Source organism: Lutra lutra, chromosome 10 (genome assembly GCF_902655055.1).
Source record: "Lutra lutra chromosome 10, mLutLut1.2, whole genome shotgun sequence".
Taxonomy (NCBI): domain Eukaryota; kingdom Metazoa; phylum Chordata; class Mammalia; order Carnivora; family Mustelidae; genus Lutra; species Lutra lutra.
This window is the reverse complement of record NC_062287.1, coordinates 54497554-54511540: the sequence shown is the minus strand read 5'-3', so window position 1 is coordinate 54511540 and position 13987 is coordinate 54497554. Positions and strand designations below refer to the sequence as shown.

Below are 13987 nucleotides of genomic sequence, written 5' to 3'. Positions count from 1 at the left end.
CCCTAAAGATACAAACATAGTGATCCGAAGGGGCACGTGCACCCGAATGTTTATAGCAGCAATGTCTACAATAGCCAAACTATGGAAAGAACCTAGATGTCCATCTACAGACGAATGGATAAAGAAGATGTGGTATATATACACAATGGAATACTATGCAGCCATCAAAAGAAATGAAATCTTGCCATTTGCGACGACGTGGATGGAACTAGAGGGTATCATGCTTAGCGAAATAAGTCAATCGGAGAAAGACAACTATCATATGATCTCCCTGATATGAGGGAGAGGAGATGCAACATGGGGGGTCGAGGGGGTAGGAGAAGAGTAAATGAAACAAGATGGGATTGGGAGGGAGACAAACCATAAGTGACTCTTAATCTCACAAAACAAACTGAGGGTTTATGGGGGGAGGGGGTTGGGAGAGGGGGTGGGGTTATGGATATCGGGGAGGGTATGTGCTATGGTGAGTGTTGTGAAGTGTGTAAACCTGGCGATTCGCAGACCTGTACCCCTGGGGATAAAAATATATGTTTATAAAGCTGTAAAAAAAAAAAAAAAAAAAAAAAAAAAAAAAAAAGAAAGGATGAATCCACAAGTTTTGTAGCAACATGGACGGGACTGGAAGAGATTATGCTGAGTGAAATAAGTCAAGCAGAGAGAGTCAATTATCATATGGTTTCACTTATTTGTGGAGCATAACAAATAGCATGGAGGACAAGGGGAGATGGAGAGGAGAAGGGAGTTGAGGGAAATTGGAAGGGGAGGTGAACCATGAGAGACTATGGACTCTGAAAAACGATCTGAGAATTTTGAAGGGGTGGGGGGTGGGAGGTTGGGGGCACCAGGTGGTGGGTATTGTAGAGGGCACGGATTGCATGGAGCACTGGGTGTGGTGCAAAAATAATGAATACTGTTATGCTGAAAAAAAATAAAAAAATTAAAAAAAAAAAAAATAAAAAAAATAAAAAGAAAGGTATCAAGTAGAATTCTGAGCAAGTTACACCTTTATTTAAAGTCTTCCCATGGTTTCTTGTTTCTCTTAGGAAAAGAATCAGACCATAATCTAGGCATATCTGGAGGGTAGGGGGCCCTGCAAATTTTCCCTCCTATCCAGCTTCAGCTTTATCTCTGAGCACAACTTGCCTCAGTCCAATATACCGGCCCTCCTTCCAATCCTTGAAGCACCATGCTCCTTCCTGACATGGGGCCTTTACATATGCTGCTTTCTCTAATTGGAACATTCCTTCCCTTAGCTTTTACCCATCTTTGAGATCTCAGCTGGAGTGTCACTTTCTTGCACAAGTCTTCCCTGACTCTTAGTTTTTGTCTGCTTCTTTTCTGGAATAGTGTGCTTTCCTTCTGAGTACTTAATTTATAAATTATATATTTGTTAGTGATTATGTGAGCAATGCCCGTGTACTCCACTGGACTCCAGGCTTCATTGTCTGTGTGTGCGCACCCTCCTGTCTCTGCCACTAGCACTATAGCTGGCACAGTGTGAGTTCAGTGGAAATTTGTCAGATGGATAAACTGTGTCCATCCAGGCTTTTTTCATTTTCTTTATCCTTCCTATAATGGGATAGTTGTCCCACCTGCCACCTAAGGCAGATCTTTCTCCTGTATCCTCACCTGTAGGATGGAGAGCCTGTCCATCTCACCTTCTCAGGAAGTTTTGCTGTGCTTCACCCTGTCCTCCTGTTACTGAGCTCACTGTTCTCTGTGCCAAATTCTCCTCCGCTCCATTTTCCCACTTCATCACTCCTGAATTCATACCAGCCGTCCGTCATCCCCACTACTTCATTTAAACTTGTGTTTACCATATTACCAAAGCTCCCTACCAATGAACTCTTACAATTACATCCATTATACATGTTTTCATGTCCATTTTGCCTAATCTGTCAGCCGCATTTAACTATTGATAATATAGTTTTTCTTAAATCAACACGTTCTCTGAGCTTTTTTGGTGAGACACTTGGTTTTCCTTAAATCTTTCTGACTAGTCCTTTTCTGGCTGCTCTTCATTTTCACCGTCCCTTGTTGATATTCTCAAGGCTCTGAAATAGCTGTCTTCTCTATGATTTCTGTAGGCCATCTTGTTCATATCTATGGCTGTAGTACCTATCTCAATTATTGTTTTAAAGATTTTATTTATTTATTGACAGGAGAGAAAGCACAAGTAGGCAGAGCGGTAGGCAGAGGGAAATGGAGAAGCAGGCTCCCCACTGAGCAGAGAGCCTGATGCGGGGCTTGATTCCAGGACCCCAGGATCATGACCCAAGCTGAGGGCAGACATTTAACCCACTGAACCACCCAGGCACCCCCCATCTCAATTTTTATAATTCCTTAACATTTTTACCCCAAATTTCTCTTCTAACCTTATATATAATAAAATTTTGTATAACACATATATTTTATATCTATTATATACCTAAATAACATATATACTTGTTCCTCCTCCACTGTTCCCAGTCTTATTTCACAGATACCACCATCTTCCTACTTACTCAATCAAAAGACAAAATGGTCACCTTTGACTCCTCCCTCTTCACCACCTTTACAACCAATCTGTCCCAAAGTCCTTTCAGTTCCACCCGTCAATTATAGCGCAAATCCATTCACATCTTTTCCTCTCCACTACTGGAATCCTAATCAAAACTCTCACCATTCTGGCTTAGACCACTGTAGCAACCTCCAACCCAGGTCTGCAGTAGTCAGGGTGCTCTTTACAAAATATAACCCCAATCCTGTCACTCCCACACTTAAAAAAGTCTTTGGTTATCCTCCCATTGTCCTTAAGGGTCTAGTCTTGGTATCTTATGGTTTACAGGACCTCGCCCTGTCTGGCCCCTGCTGTCCTCTGCAGCCAAATCTTCTCGCCCTGAGCCTGCACTCTGTGCCTCACGCCAGCCCCTAACTGTCTGTCTCAATGCCGCCTGTACTTGTGTCAACGTTGAGATGAAATTCTGTCAGTTGCTTAGGCCAACAACTTTGGAGTTCTCCTTGACTCCCCTGGCCCCCATACCTCATGTAAGATTAGCCAACCAATCTTGTTGGTTCTGTCTTCAGTATAGGAGAATTCAGCCACTTCTGACCACTTCCACAGCGCCATCCTGGTTTAAACCGTCCTCTTCCCTTGCTTTGATTTTTGCAGTGGCCTCTCCATGTTTCCTTTCTTCTCCCCTGCAGTTTGTCCTCACAACCCCCAGAGTTTCCCCTCATTTGGAGTAAAAGCCAAAGTCCTTATTGTGACTGCGCATGACCCAGACCCTTTACCTTACTGACTTCATTTCCTTTCCCTTTCCCTTTCCCTTGCTCTACTGCAGCCCTTTCCCATCCTGTAAGTGTGCCTGTGGTCTGCCTCGTGGTGTCACCGCATTAGCATCAACTTGCAGTGACACACACTTAAGGCTTTAGTGATACTATACAACTCAGTAGAAAAATGTGAGCGCCTGGGGCTCCAGGGGTGCCTGGATGGCTCAGTGGGTTAAGCCTCTGCCTTCGGCTCAGGCCCTGATCTCAGGGTCCTGGGATCGAGCCCCGAATCAGGCTCTTTGCTCAGTGGGGAGCCTGCTTCCTCCTCTCTCTCTGCCTGCCTCTCTGCCTACTTGTGATCTCTCTGTCTAAATAAATAAATAAAATCTTTAAAAACAAAATGTGAGGGGCACCTGGGTGGCTCAGTAGGTTAAAGCCTCTGCCTTCGGCTCAGGTCATGATTCCAGTGTCTTGGGATCGAGCCCTGCATCTGGCTCTCTGCTCAGCGGGAACCCTGCTTCCTCCTCTCTCTCTGCCTGCCTCTCTGCCTACTTGTGATCTCTGTCTGTCAAATAAATAAAATCTTTAAAAAAAAAAAGATAAAAACAAAATGTGAGTTTCTTTTCTTTAGTCATGACCAAGTGAAACAGTCTCTTTTCCTCTGCCAGGTGGAAGGAAAGGGAGATGAGCATTTCTAGGAAGTACGCAAAGGCAGAGAGTGATGAGCTCTTGTGTCTTGAGACTGTGAGGAAACCACTTGAGCATAATAAGCTGCACATACATCAGGCAGACAGGTCCAGGTCCCTTAGGCCTGGAAAGCTGGACAGAGGAGTGGAAATTGAAGACAATAAGTGATTAGGAAGCAGAGCTGAGAAGCAACATGATAAAAAAAAAAAAACAAACAACAACAACTTGTACTTAAGAAGATAAAGAATAATACTGGCTTCTAATGAGTAGCCAGGAATGCAGCTAAAACATCCTGCAATGCACACAACAGCAAAGAATTTTCTAGAGTGGCAGTGGAATGGAGAGATAGTAATGTTTCAAGGAAAAGTGACTTGTTGACTTGGTGAATCATTGCAAATACAAAAGGCAAAGAAGGTGGCTAAAGATTGAATGTCATTTTAAGCCTGAGTAACTGATAAAAGTGGTGGTAGGAAACTAATCTGAACAGGAGAAAGTATGTTAGTTTGAAGTAAAGTCATGACCTCAAAATATACTGAGTATATATATTGTCACGTTTTCTACAGATGCATTGAGCAAAATTGATCTTAATATACACAATAAAAAATTTGAATTAACTATACCATGTCCTTATCCCCAGTTGAACCATTAAAGAACCAGACCTTGATGTGGGTTCCTGAAGGTGAAGGCAAGAAACCATCACCAATTTGGAATCCTTTGTAAAATTGTCTAGGTTGGGGAGAGGGTAGTGCTTTTAATAACTGTTATCTTTTTAAAGGAAGAATGATTCATAGTCACTTCCTTTTACATTTTTTTTTCCAAATTCAGTGAAATTTGTTCTTCGTGTATATACACATGCACACACACAGAAAGTAATTCATGTGTATCTATATGTGAGTTCATATACAGATGAGTCTCTTTTTTGCTCATTCCATTTACTGGCATCTCAGTAGATGGACTTTGCAGCCTTAGCTGTTGACTGTCATTATGACTCTTTGGATTACGGTCTTGAAATATTTTCTTGGTTCCTGAAGGAAAGATGAAGTTATATTCAGTATATTTAGTTTTGCTTATTTAATATTACAGAATCCTGGAGATGGAGGAGGTATACTTCATCTAGTCTACTGAGTCATTCAGTGTTTGGTAGTCCCCCCCCCCCCCCGCCACCTGTGTGTCAGTTTCTAGAGCTGCTGTAACAAAATATCACAGACTTGGTGGCTTCAAACAGCAGAAAGTTATTCTTTCATAGTTCTGGAGGCCTGAGTTCCTAAACTAAAGTGTCAGCAGGGTCACACTCCCTCCAGAGGCTCTTGGGGAGAATCTTTCCTTGCCTTTTCCAGCCTCTAGTGGTTCCAGGTAAGGCTATGTAACTAATTTCTGCCTCCATCTTCACGTGATGTTCATCTCTGTGTCTGTTCCTCTGTGTGGCCCTGATACAGACATGTAATGGCTATAGGGCCCACCCAGATAACTGAGGATGATCTCATCTTAGGATCCTTAACTTAATGGCAGCCCTTTTTCCAAATAAGTTCACATTCACAGAATTTGGGTATGGACATACCTTTTGGGGGCCACCATTCAGCCTATTAGGCCCCTGAATATATGTCCATTATTTATTGTCCAGCTTCTGATTGGCTGCCTTTACCCAGGATCTTTTGGATTTTGACTAACTCTGGGTGAAATCAATTTTCCTGTAACTTTTACCATTAACTTCGGTTCTCCCTGTTGAAACCATGAGAACAAAAACAATTCTTTTTCTCTCTGGAAGTCCTTCATTTGTTTTCTCTGCAACTTCTGTGCTCCAGAGTGAACATCTCATATTCTTTCAACCATTTCCCTTAGAACCAGAGCTCCCATTCTTCTAGTGATCTCGGTTGTGCTGCTTCTCTTAAGCACTTAGAGGCGATAAAGAATACTGAATTTATAATTGAAGACCTAATACTCCAGTCATGTCTCTCCCACTGAGTAGGTGATCAAGGCAAATCATTTTTTTTTTTAACAAAAACCCTGGACCATCTGCTTCACTGCATGCTTTTTATAGTCAAATGAGATTATTATAAAACCCATAAGGAACATAACCTATAAGAATTTCCCAATTGGGGGCACCTGGGTCGCTCAGTGGGTTAAGCCTCTGCCTTCAGCTCAAGTCATGATCTCAGGGTCCTGGGATTGAGCCCCGCATGGGGCTCTCTGCTCTGAAGGGAGCCTGCTTCCCCCCTCTCTCTGGCTGCCTCTCTGCCTACTTGTGCTCTCTCTCTCTCTCAATCTCTGTCAAATAAATAAATAAAATCTTTAAAAAAAAAAAAAGAATTTAAAAGCAATGTAAGATAGGAACTCTGTCCGAATGATCGATCTGTCTTAAAATTGTCCTATTTGAACCTTTGGCTTTAATCACTCTTCAGATTTGTTTTAATGTTACGTACACACCTTGTGACTTTTTCTATAAAGAAGTCCTGATGAAGTTATAAAGTCCATGTTGTGACATCTATTTTTCAGGAATGTAGAGACTTAGCTTATTAGCGTGTGCTTATTTCAATGTACTCTTCTAACATTTGAAACTGTTTCTGTATTGGTAACTTGAAGGTGTATATATATGTGGGATTGGAAAGCTGTGCAGATAGTCTACATGTGATGTTTATAGAATAACAACTACATAATACAGAGCTTTGAGACTCTACTAGATTCCTTCCAGAGGGCCCCTGTGTTATTACGTCTTTGCAATTAGGTAGTTTCTTTGCAAGCTACCTCATACAAGTTTGGATGATTCCCAAACACTCTGGGAAAGCCTAGTGCTGCACTTTGCTTATCCTAAGTTTGCTGTTATTTTTATGTGTCTCAATTTAGGGCCACACCACATGGCCTGCTTTATTTTTTGCTGCTTCAATTAAATACAAAGCTGTATCTTCTTGATGGATGTATGAACCATTTGGTGTTCCCTTAGTAGAGAATAAAGAAGTTCATGAACTTACTCATTCCGCAGTGCCTGTAATTTTATAGCACAATGAATTTACCTTTTGGAAACTATATGTAATCAACAGCTTTCAAGAATTTAATATGGGGCCCCTAGGTGGCTCAGTGGGTTAAGCCTCTGCCTTTGGCTCGGGTCATGATCTCAGGGTTGTGGGATTGAGCCCCACGTCAGGCTCCCTGCTCAGCCAGAAACCTGCTTCCCCCTCTCTGCCTGCCTGCCTGTGATATCTATCTATATACTCTCTCTCTCTCTCTCTCTCTGGCAAATAAATAAATATTTTTTTAAAAAAAGAATTTAATATAAAGGGTTTTTTTAAAGATTTTATTTATTTATTTGACAGACAGAGATCACAAGTAGGCAGAGAGAGAGGAGGAAGCAGGGTCCCTGCTGAGCAGAGAACCCAATGTGGGGCTCGATCCCAGCACCCTGGGATCCTGACTTGAGCTGAAGGCAGAGGCTTTAACCCACTGAGCTACCCAGTGCCCCAATATAAAGGTTTTTAATTATTTCCTTTATTTTTCCTGGAAAACAATATCCATCAGACTTTATGGAATGTATCTTTTCCTCGGGCAGTTGAAATTAAGAATGTCCACTAATTGTCACCTTCCATTCATTTCAATAGGATTATTTTATTTTTGAGAATAATCATATATTGCAGAACTAAAGAAGGTGAAGTTTTCTTCTTGATCCTATCTAAATTGTGATTGATCTATGTTTGTGTGTTTATTTCAGAGGATAGAAATGTATGCTTAGTCTTGAGAATTGGGAAGATATGAGTAGAATATAACATTTTCTTCTTCATTTGCAGGGATAGGGAAAAGGTAATAGAGAAATTTATTTTCTGAAATAACTCATCATGTTGATAAGGATCCACAAATCTCATGCCTTTGTTAATTCAGTGAGTCAGGTTAAAATGGAAAGTCTGATGAGAGCTCTATGGCATGACATTGCCTTGGAGAAATAACATCCAAATAGCACGCCTGTGGGTGTGAGTGAATTTTGGATGAATTTTCACACATATTAGTACTGTTGATTTGACTGGCCACCTTGAAAGAAACAGAAATCTTATATGTTGCTTTCAAGTCTGAATTTTTCCCCCTTAATCTTCTTTTCTATTTAATAGAACTTGAGCTGTAAGGCCCAGAGTATTAGAGGAAAAGCTTCTAGGATCTTAAGTTTAGGGTGGTAAGTTTATGATACATAAATATGAAACATAGTGGTCTCGACTTCTCGGGGTTAGTTGGGTCATTTTTTTATGTATTAGTCCATTGTGGCATGACCTACTCAATTTTTTGGAAAGTTATTTATTTGAGAGAGAAAGAGAGCACATGTGTGGGAGGGGTGGAGCAGAGGGAAAGGGAGAGAAAGACTCCCCAGCAGACTCTGCGCTAAGCTTGGAGCCCGTTGCAGGGCTCAGTCTCATGACCCTGAGATTATGACCTGAGCCAAAACCGAGAGTCGCATGTTCAACCAACTGAACCACCTAGGCATCCCTCAGTTTTTTTTGAAACAAAGGAACCATTGATCTGATTGGACTAATTATGAAGATATTAAGATAATGGGTTGCAGGGACTATAACCAGCTGGTAGTCCAAGTCTTTACATATTTATGCTGTATTCAGGGAACTTCTTGGAGGTTGTTTTACTCAAGCTTTGGAAAACTTCTGATCCTACTGGATTTTTTTTTTTTTAAGGTTTCCATTATATCCAAAAGGAGGGGAGAAGTTACAATTTGATTATGGTGTCTATCTTCTGAACAAAAATATAGCACAGGTAAGTAACCTCTCTTCACTCCTTTTCTACTTCCCACATACAACCTACTTCTTGGGTTGCTGACCATCTTTCTTTATAAATAAGTGCTACTACAGTTGACTGTTTTATTTAACCAGTTACGGTGATAATGCGAAGTTCTTTTTTGGCCACAGCCTAATTTTATGCCATTATAAGTACTCCTGAGAAGCAATGGGTGCACATTGAAATCCTTCTAAACTCAGAAGCCCTTTACTAAGTTGTTACTTGCTAGTAGACTGTACTTGAATGTGTCCGTTTATAACTTTTTTCCTCTGTAGCTTCTCACACAGCTTTCCTCTCTTAGATCACTTTGTTCTCTTAAACCACTTTCAGGGACTCATTTTGCATCGGGAGTTGTTTATGGAGTAAAAGTTTAGTGCCTCTGGCAAGTCCTTAATGGTCTCCTCACCTTGTTTTGCAAGAACCAAAAAGAAAAGACCAACCACGTGGTCCTTCCAACCCATCTGGGGTTTCTGCGGCTCTCTCAACATTAAGCCAGTTAGTATCTCATTTAAATAAAGTCTTCCCATATGCTGTAGAAAGACTAACAGGTGCTCGGGTTTTCATTTTCCGAAAAGAGCCATGCAGAATTTCTGTAGCATACTTGACTATGCTTCCAGAGGTAGACGTTTCGTATATTTTCTAGTTGTAAAGGAAGATCAGCTTCGGAGCGTTGTTTTTATTTGAACATACTCAGTTGGAATAGCACATGGATAAGCATCCAGGATTTGACTGTTATTTAAAGACATTATCAGCTGTATCCTCACACCTTCTCTTTTAATAGAAGCAAGAAGGTTTATAATGTTTTTGTTTTTAAAAGACTGCCTTTTATCTGTATGAATATAAAGACTCGCTGAAAATTTCCCTTATTCTTTCCTGATGGATCTAGAATTATTCCTCCATATGGTATCATCTTTGCCTGGCTATCTCTCATCAAATATCAGTTTAATGTTTAATTTGATTTTTTTTAGATTCTTATCTTTTCTGATATTGGATCAAATTTCTAGTCTGCAGTCTTCCTTTAATCATTTGCTTTGTAAGTGTGTACTCATCGCCCTCGCAGTCATACTGCTTGCTCATTACTGCCATTGCAGCCTGTATTCTTTGCTTCAGGCTCTGACCTGTGACTCATCTTTCCATTCTTGTGCCATTCTTCCCACACCCGATGCTTTCTCTCTCTCCACTTTTGGCAGAGAATCACCTTAGTCTAGGAAATAGGACTTTAGGGGCACATGGCTCACTCGTTTGGTGGAGCATGCTACCCTTGATTCTGGGGTCATGAGTTCAAGCCACATGTAGGGCATAGAATCTGCTTGGGAAAAAAAAAAAAAGGAAAAGAAATAGGACTTTTATTTCAAGGCTGTCTTATGCTACATTATAGTTTGGTTGGTTTTTTTTTTTTTTCTGATTATAGTTTTTATACTATGGAAAAGGCAGAAGTGGCCTAAGAGTTCATGAAGGGAGAAGAGGGCTAAGTAAATTAGAGAGTACCTCCAGGTGAGGTCAGCCAATGTGGAAAAGGGCACATGGGTCCAGAGTCTGGGGGGCAGGATGTCAGGAAAGTTGGTGGAACTAAGTTCTGATCTGAATGCAGAGGTTTGTCTCTCCTTGCCCTATTTTCTGTTTCTTGCCCTAAATACTTAGGGTGAGGTCCAAAGTCTGTTGGAAGATTCTACTCCTGATTAAGGCTAGAGCTGAATGTCTGGATTTCCTCGTAAATTTCAGCTGCACGCACATGCGCTGCGTGGACACACACACACACACGAGTTCACACACATAGGAATGCCAGAGGATGCTGAAAGAGGCGCTACGAAAAGTCCAGCTTGCTTTGAAAACAAGACAAAGATGGAGGTTGTGTGCAGTGGAAAATTTGGGCAAGTCCACCCTGCACCTCAGACTAAGCTCGGGTACCTGTTTGGTCCTCACTCTGGAGCACTTCCCAAGAAGAAGCCTCTGACTTTATTTTTAACTGAACCAAGGTCACAAGCATGCTGAACTAGTTTTATTCATCTGTTTAAACAATAGATGGTTTCTAGTTTTTTTGTATCTGCAACTTAATAATTTTTTTGGAAGATTTGAAAGACTACACTTGTCACTTGTGTGTGGGTTTAAGATTGATAAGTTAACTCCTTTAAATCCAGAGAGAGCAAGTATCTTGCCCTCTGTATTTTTCATCACTGTGTGGCAGTTTTAAAAGGAGAGGACAATCAGCTTTTTATAAACAAATTGTCTTAGGTTTCAGAGTGCATTCAGGAGGCCCTTTCTGACAATTTAGAAAGAAACTATTATTGAATTTGTGACCTTAAGCCTTTTTTTTGCTTCAACTGTATATGGTCCATCTTCTAATATTTCTTGAGAAATATTTCATTTTGTCTTTGGCCTTAATACCATCACTTTATTACATTTCAATTTATAACAAATCAAAAAAGTATTAATCAGTATGAGCCCTAATCATATATATTGTATCAGGAAAAAATTTCCAACTTTTTGAAGATTTAGTTTTCTATACCTTACATATATTTCTATACCTTACATATTAATACATGTTGTCAAAGGAGAGTTTTTTCTTCTCAGCCAGTCTCATTTATACCCCACTTCTAGAGATGTGAACAAATCATACTATTAAAATGGCCCCACCTCAGTAATTTATAGGCCAGGTTAGTGGAGGTGGATGAAAGCATTGGCATGTGTTAAAGTGCCAGAGAAAAAGGAGTGAAGTCATTTAATACTGCATCCATAACTTGGTTGAGGATTTGAATAGTCAATAGGACCTTTCATCACAACCAGAAGTAGTAGTAAAATCACTTTTTTGGTAGAGGAAATGACAGAATTTAGTAATATTTGTTACTTCAGTATTTGGGACCAGTCCAGCCCGTTTTGAAAGCATAAGCTTAGAAAGACAGGCCTTCAAGTAGAAATCCTCAAGTGTTATTCGAAGAGCTGAGAGGGGTGGTAAGGCCTCCTTGCCCTCTTCCTGTCATTGCGGTCTAAAGGTATGTGTCTGTGTGCTCTACTGGGTATTGAAAGTGAATAAAGTGAAGTGCCTTGTTTTTAGTACCACTTGGTAATATTTTTCACTTGTCAGCCCCTTTGTCTGGAAATAGCTTTCTTTGTTGGTCAACATGTAACACTACAGGAATAGACCTGGCAAAATTCAGGCACAGTATAATTAACATTGATTTAAAAACTAGGTTCTGGGGCACCTGGGTGGCTCAGTCATTAAGCCTCTGCCTTCAGCTCGGGTCATGATCCCAGGGTCCTGGGATCAAGCCCAACATCGGGCTCCCTGCCCCGTGGGGGCCTGCTTCTCCCTCTCTCACTCCCCCTGTTTGTGTTCCCTCTCTCGCTGTCTCTCTCTCTCTCTCTCTCTCTGTAAAATAAATAAATAAATAAATAACCAGGTTCTGCCACAATTGACAGTAACTTTATAAGTACATTACATTAGAATTTGCATATAACATAGTAGTTTGCTTTTAGTTTTAGCTTTTAGAGCATAAAAAGTAATAAATCAAAAAATACAATACTTTTGCCTTACATTTATGGAGAGTTCTATTGTTTGAAAACATATATATGTATCCACGTTACCCTTATTATCACCCTTTGAAATGAAAGATGCAGCTAATGTTAAATGGATTTGAAGACAGTATGGCTTTGGACATCTCTTGCCCCAGTTAGGATTCCTTATTCTGAGAGGTGGCGGAGATTCCCTTGCTTCTGTATGCTTCATTGTTCTGTATACAGTTGACCCTTAAAACAACATGAATTTGAACCATGAAGGTCCACTTATATATGGTTTTGTTGTTGTTGTTGTTGTTGTTGTGTTTTTTTTGCTAAGGACAGTACTATAAATGTATTTTTCTCTTTCTTGTGACTTAATAACATTTTCTTGGCATATCATAAGAGCAAGCACACAGTATGTAATACATATACAGAATATGTATTAATCAACTGGTTGTATTATTGGTAAGCTTTCCAGTCAACAGGAGGCAATTAGTAGTTAGGTTTTGGGAAGTCGGAAGTTAGAGGCAGTTTTCATCTGTGTGGGCAATCAGCATCCCTAACCCTTGCATTGGTCAACGGTCCACCGTATTTCCATCCTAAAAGTACACAGAGTCAAAGGAGATAACATTCCCACGTAGGAAAGAAACTGAATGTTCATTGAGCAGAGACAGCTATTTTACACGTTATGATATTTCAGTGAGTAAGCACGATGCTTAAAACTGTAAAGTCTCAAAAGAATGTTGAATGAATGAATGAATGGTTATACACAGTTAAGAAACCGATCCCAAAGAATTGTGACTTGCTTCAAATTATGAATTGAGTCAACAAGTATTTGTTGTGCATCTGCCATGTGCTGTATATTCTGAGTGAGAACAGTGAGTAAGGGGACGCCTGGTGGCTCAGTTGGTTAAGCAACTGCCTTCAGCTCAGGTCATGATTCTGGAGTCCTGGGATTGAGTCCCACATCAGGCTCCCTGCTCGGCATGGAGTCTGCTTCTCCCTCTAACCCACCCCTTCTCATGCTCTCTCCTTCTCTCTCTCATTCTCTCTCTCTCTCAAATAAATAAATAAAATCTTAAAAAAAAAAAAAAAGAACAGTGAATACGACACACAAGATCTCTACCTCATAAATAAGCCAGGTACAAAAACACAGATACTGTATGGTTCCACTTATATGAATTATCTGAACTAGGCAAATGCATAGAAATTGGAGGTTACTAGGAGCTGGGAAATGGGAGAGTTATTACTTACCTCTGTTACAGTTTCTGTCTGGGGTGATGAAAAAATTTTAGAAGAAGATAGTGTTGATAGTTCCATAACATTGTGAATATAATGATAATGCCACTGAATTATACACTTAAAAATGGTTTTAAAATGGCCCAAATGACACATTTTATGTAATATATTTTACCATAATTAAAAATAATAATAAAATATTAAATACCATTGGATTATACACTTCAGATGGGTGAATTTTATGGTAGGTGAGCTATATCAGAATAAAGCTATTTTTTTTTAAAAGGAAACTCTCTCATTAAACTTATAAGCTAATGAAAAGACAGTAAACAAAGTAATCTTAGATTGTGTTAAGTGCTATAATAGAAATCAGCTAGGCGATATAATGGGACGTAACTGGAGAGAAGGACCTGCAGATAGCCTTATTGAGGAAGCAATATTGAGTTAAGACATGGAGATGACAAGGAACCAGCCATGCAAAGAGCTAGGAAACAGTAAGTTAAGGTCATGGGAGCAGTGAATGCCTAATCCCTGATGTAGGAAAGAGCTTGTG

The 13987-nt window shown here is 40.1% G+C and overlaps 1 protein-coding gene across 2 annotated transcripts in view; it reads left to right on the top strand.

Annotated features, from left to right (window-relative positions):
* The window catches only part of UVRAG (UV radiation resistance associated), a 307325-nt gene that overhangs the window by 223195 nt on the left and 70143 nt on the right, over window positions 1-13987 (top strand). For both annotated transcript variants that reach the window (XR_007120854.1, XM_047690725.1), the window contains exon 13: window positions 8601-8679. Coding sequence is in view for 1 of the 2 variants with exons in the window: in XM_047690725.1 (XP_047546681.1) it covers window positions 8601-8679 (79 nt within the window). In the remaining variant the exon portion in view is untranslated. The remainder of the gene's footprint in view (window positions 1-8600; window positions 8680-13987) is intronic.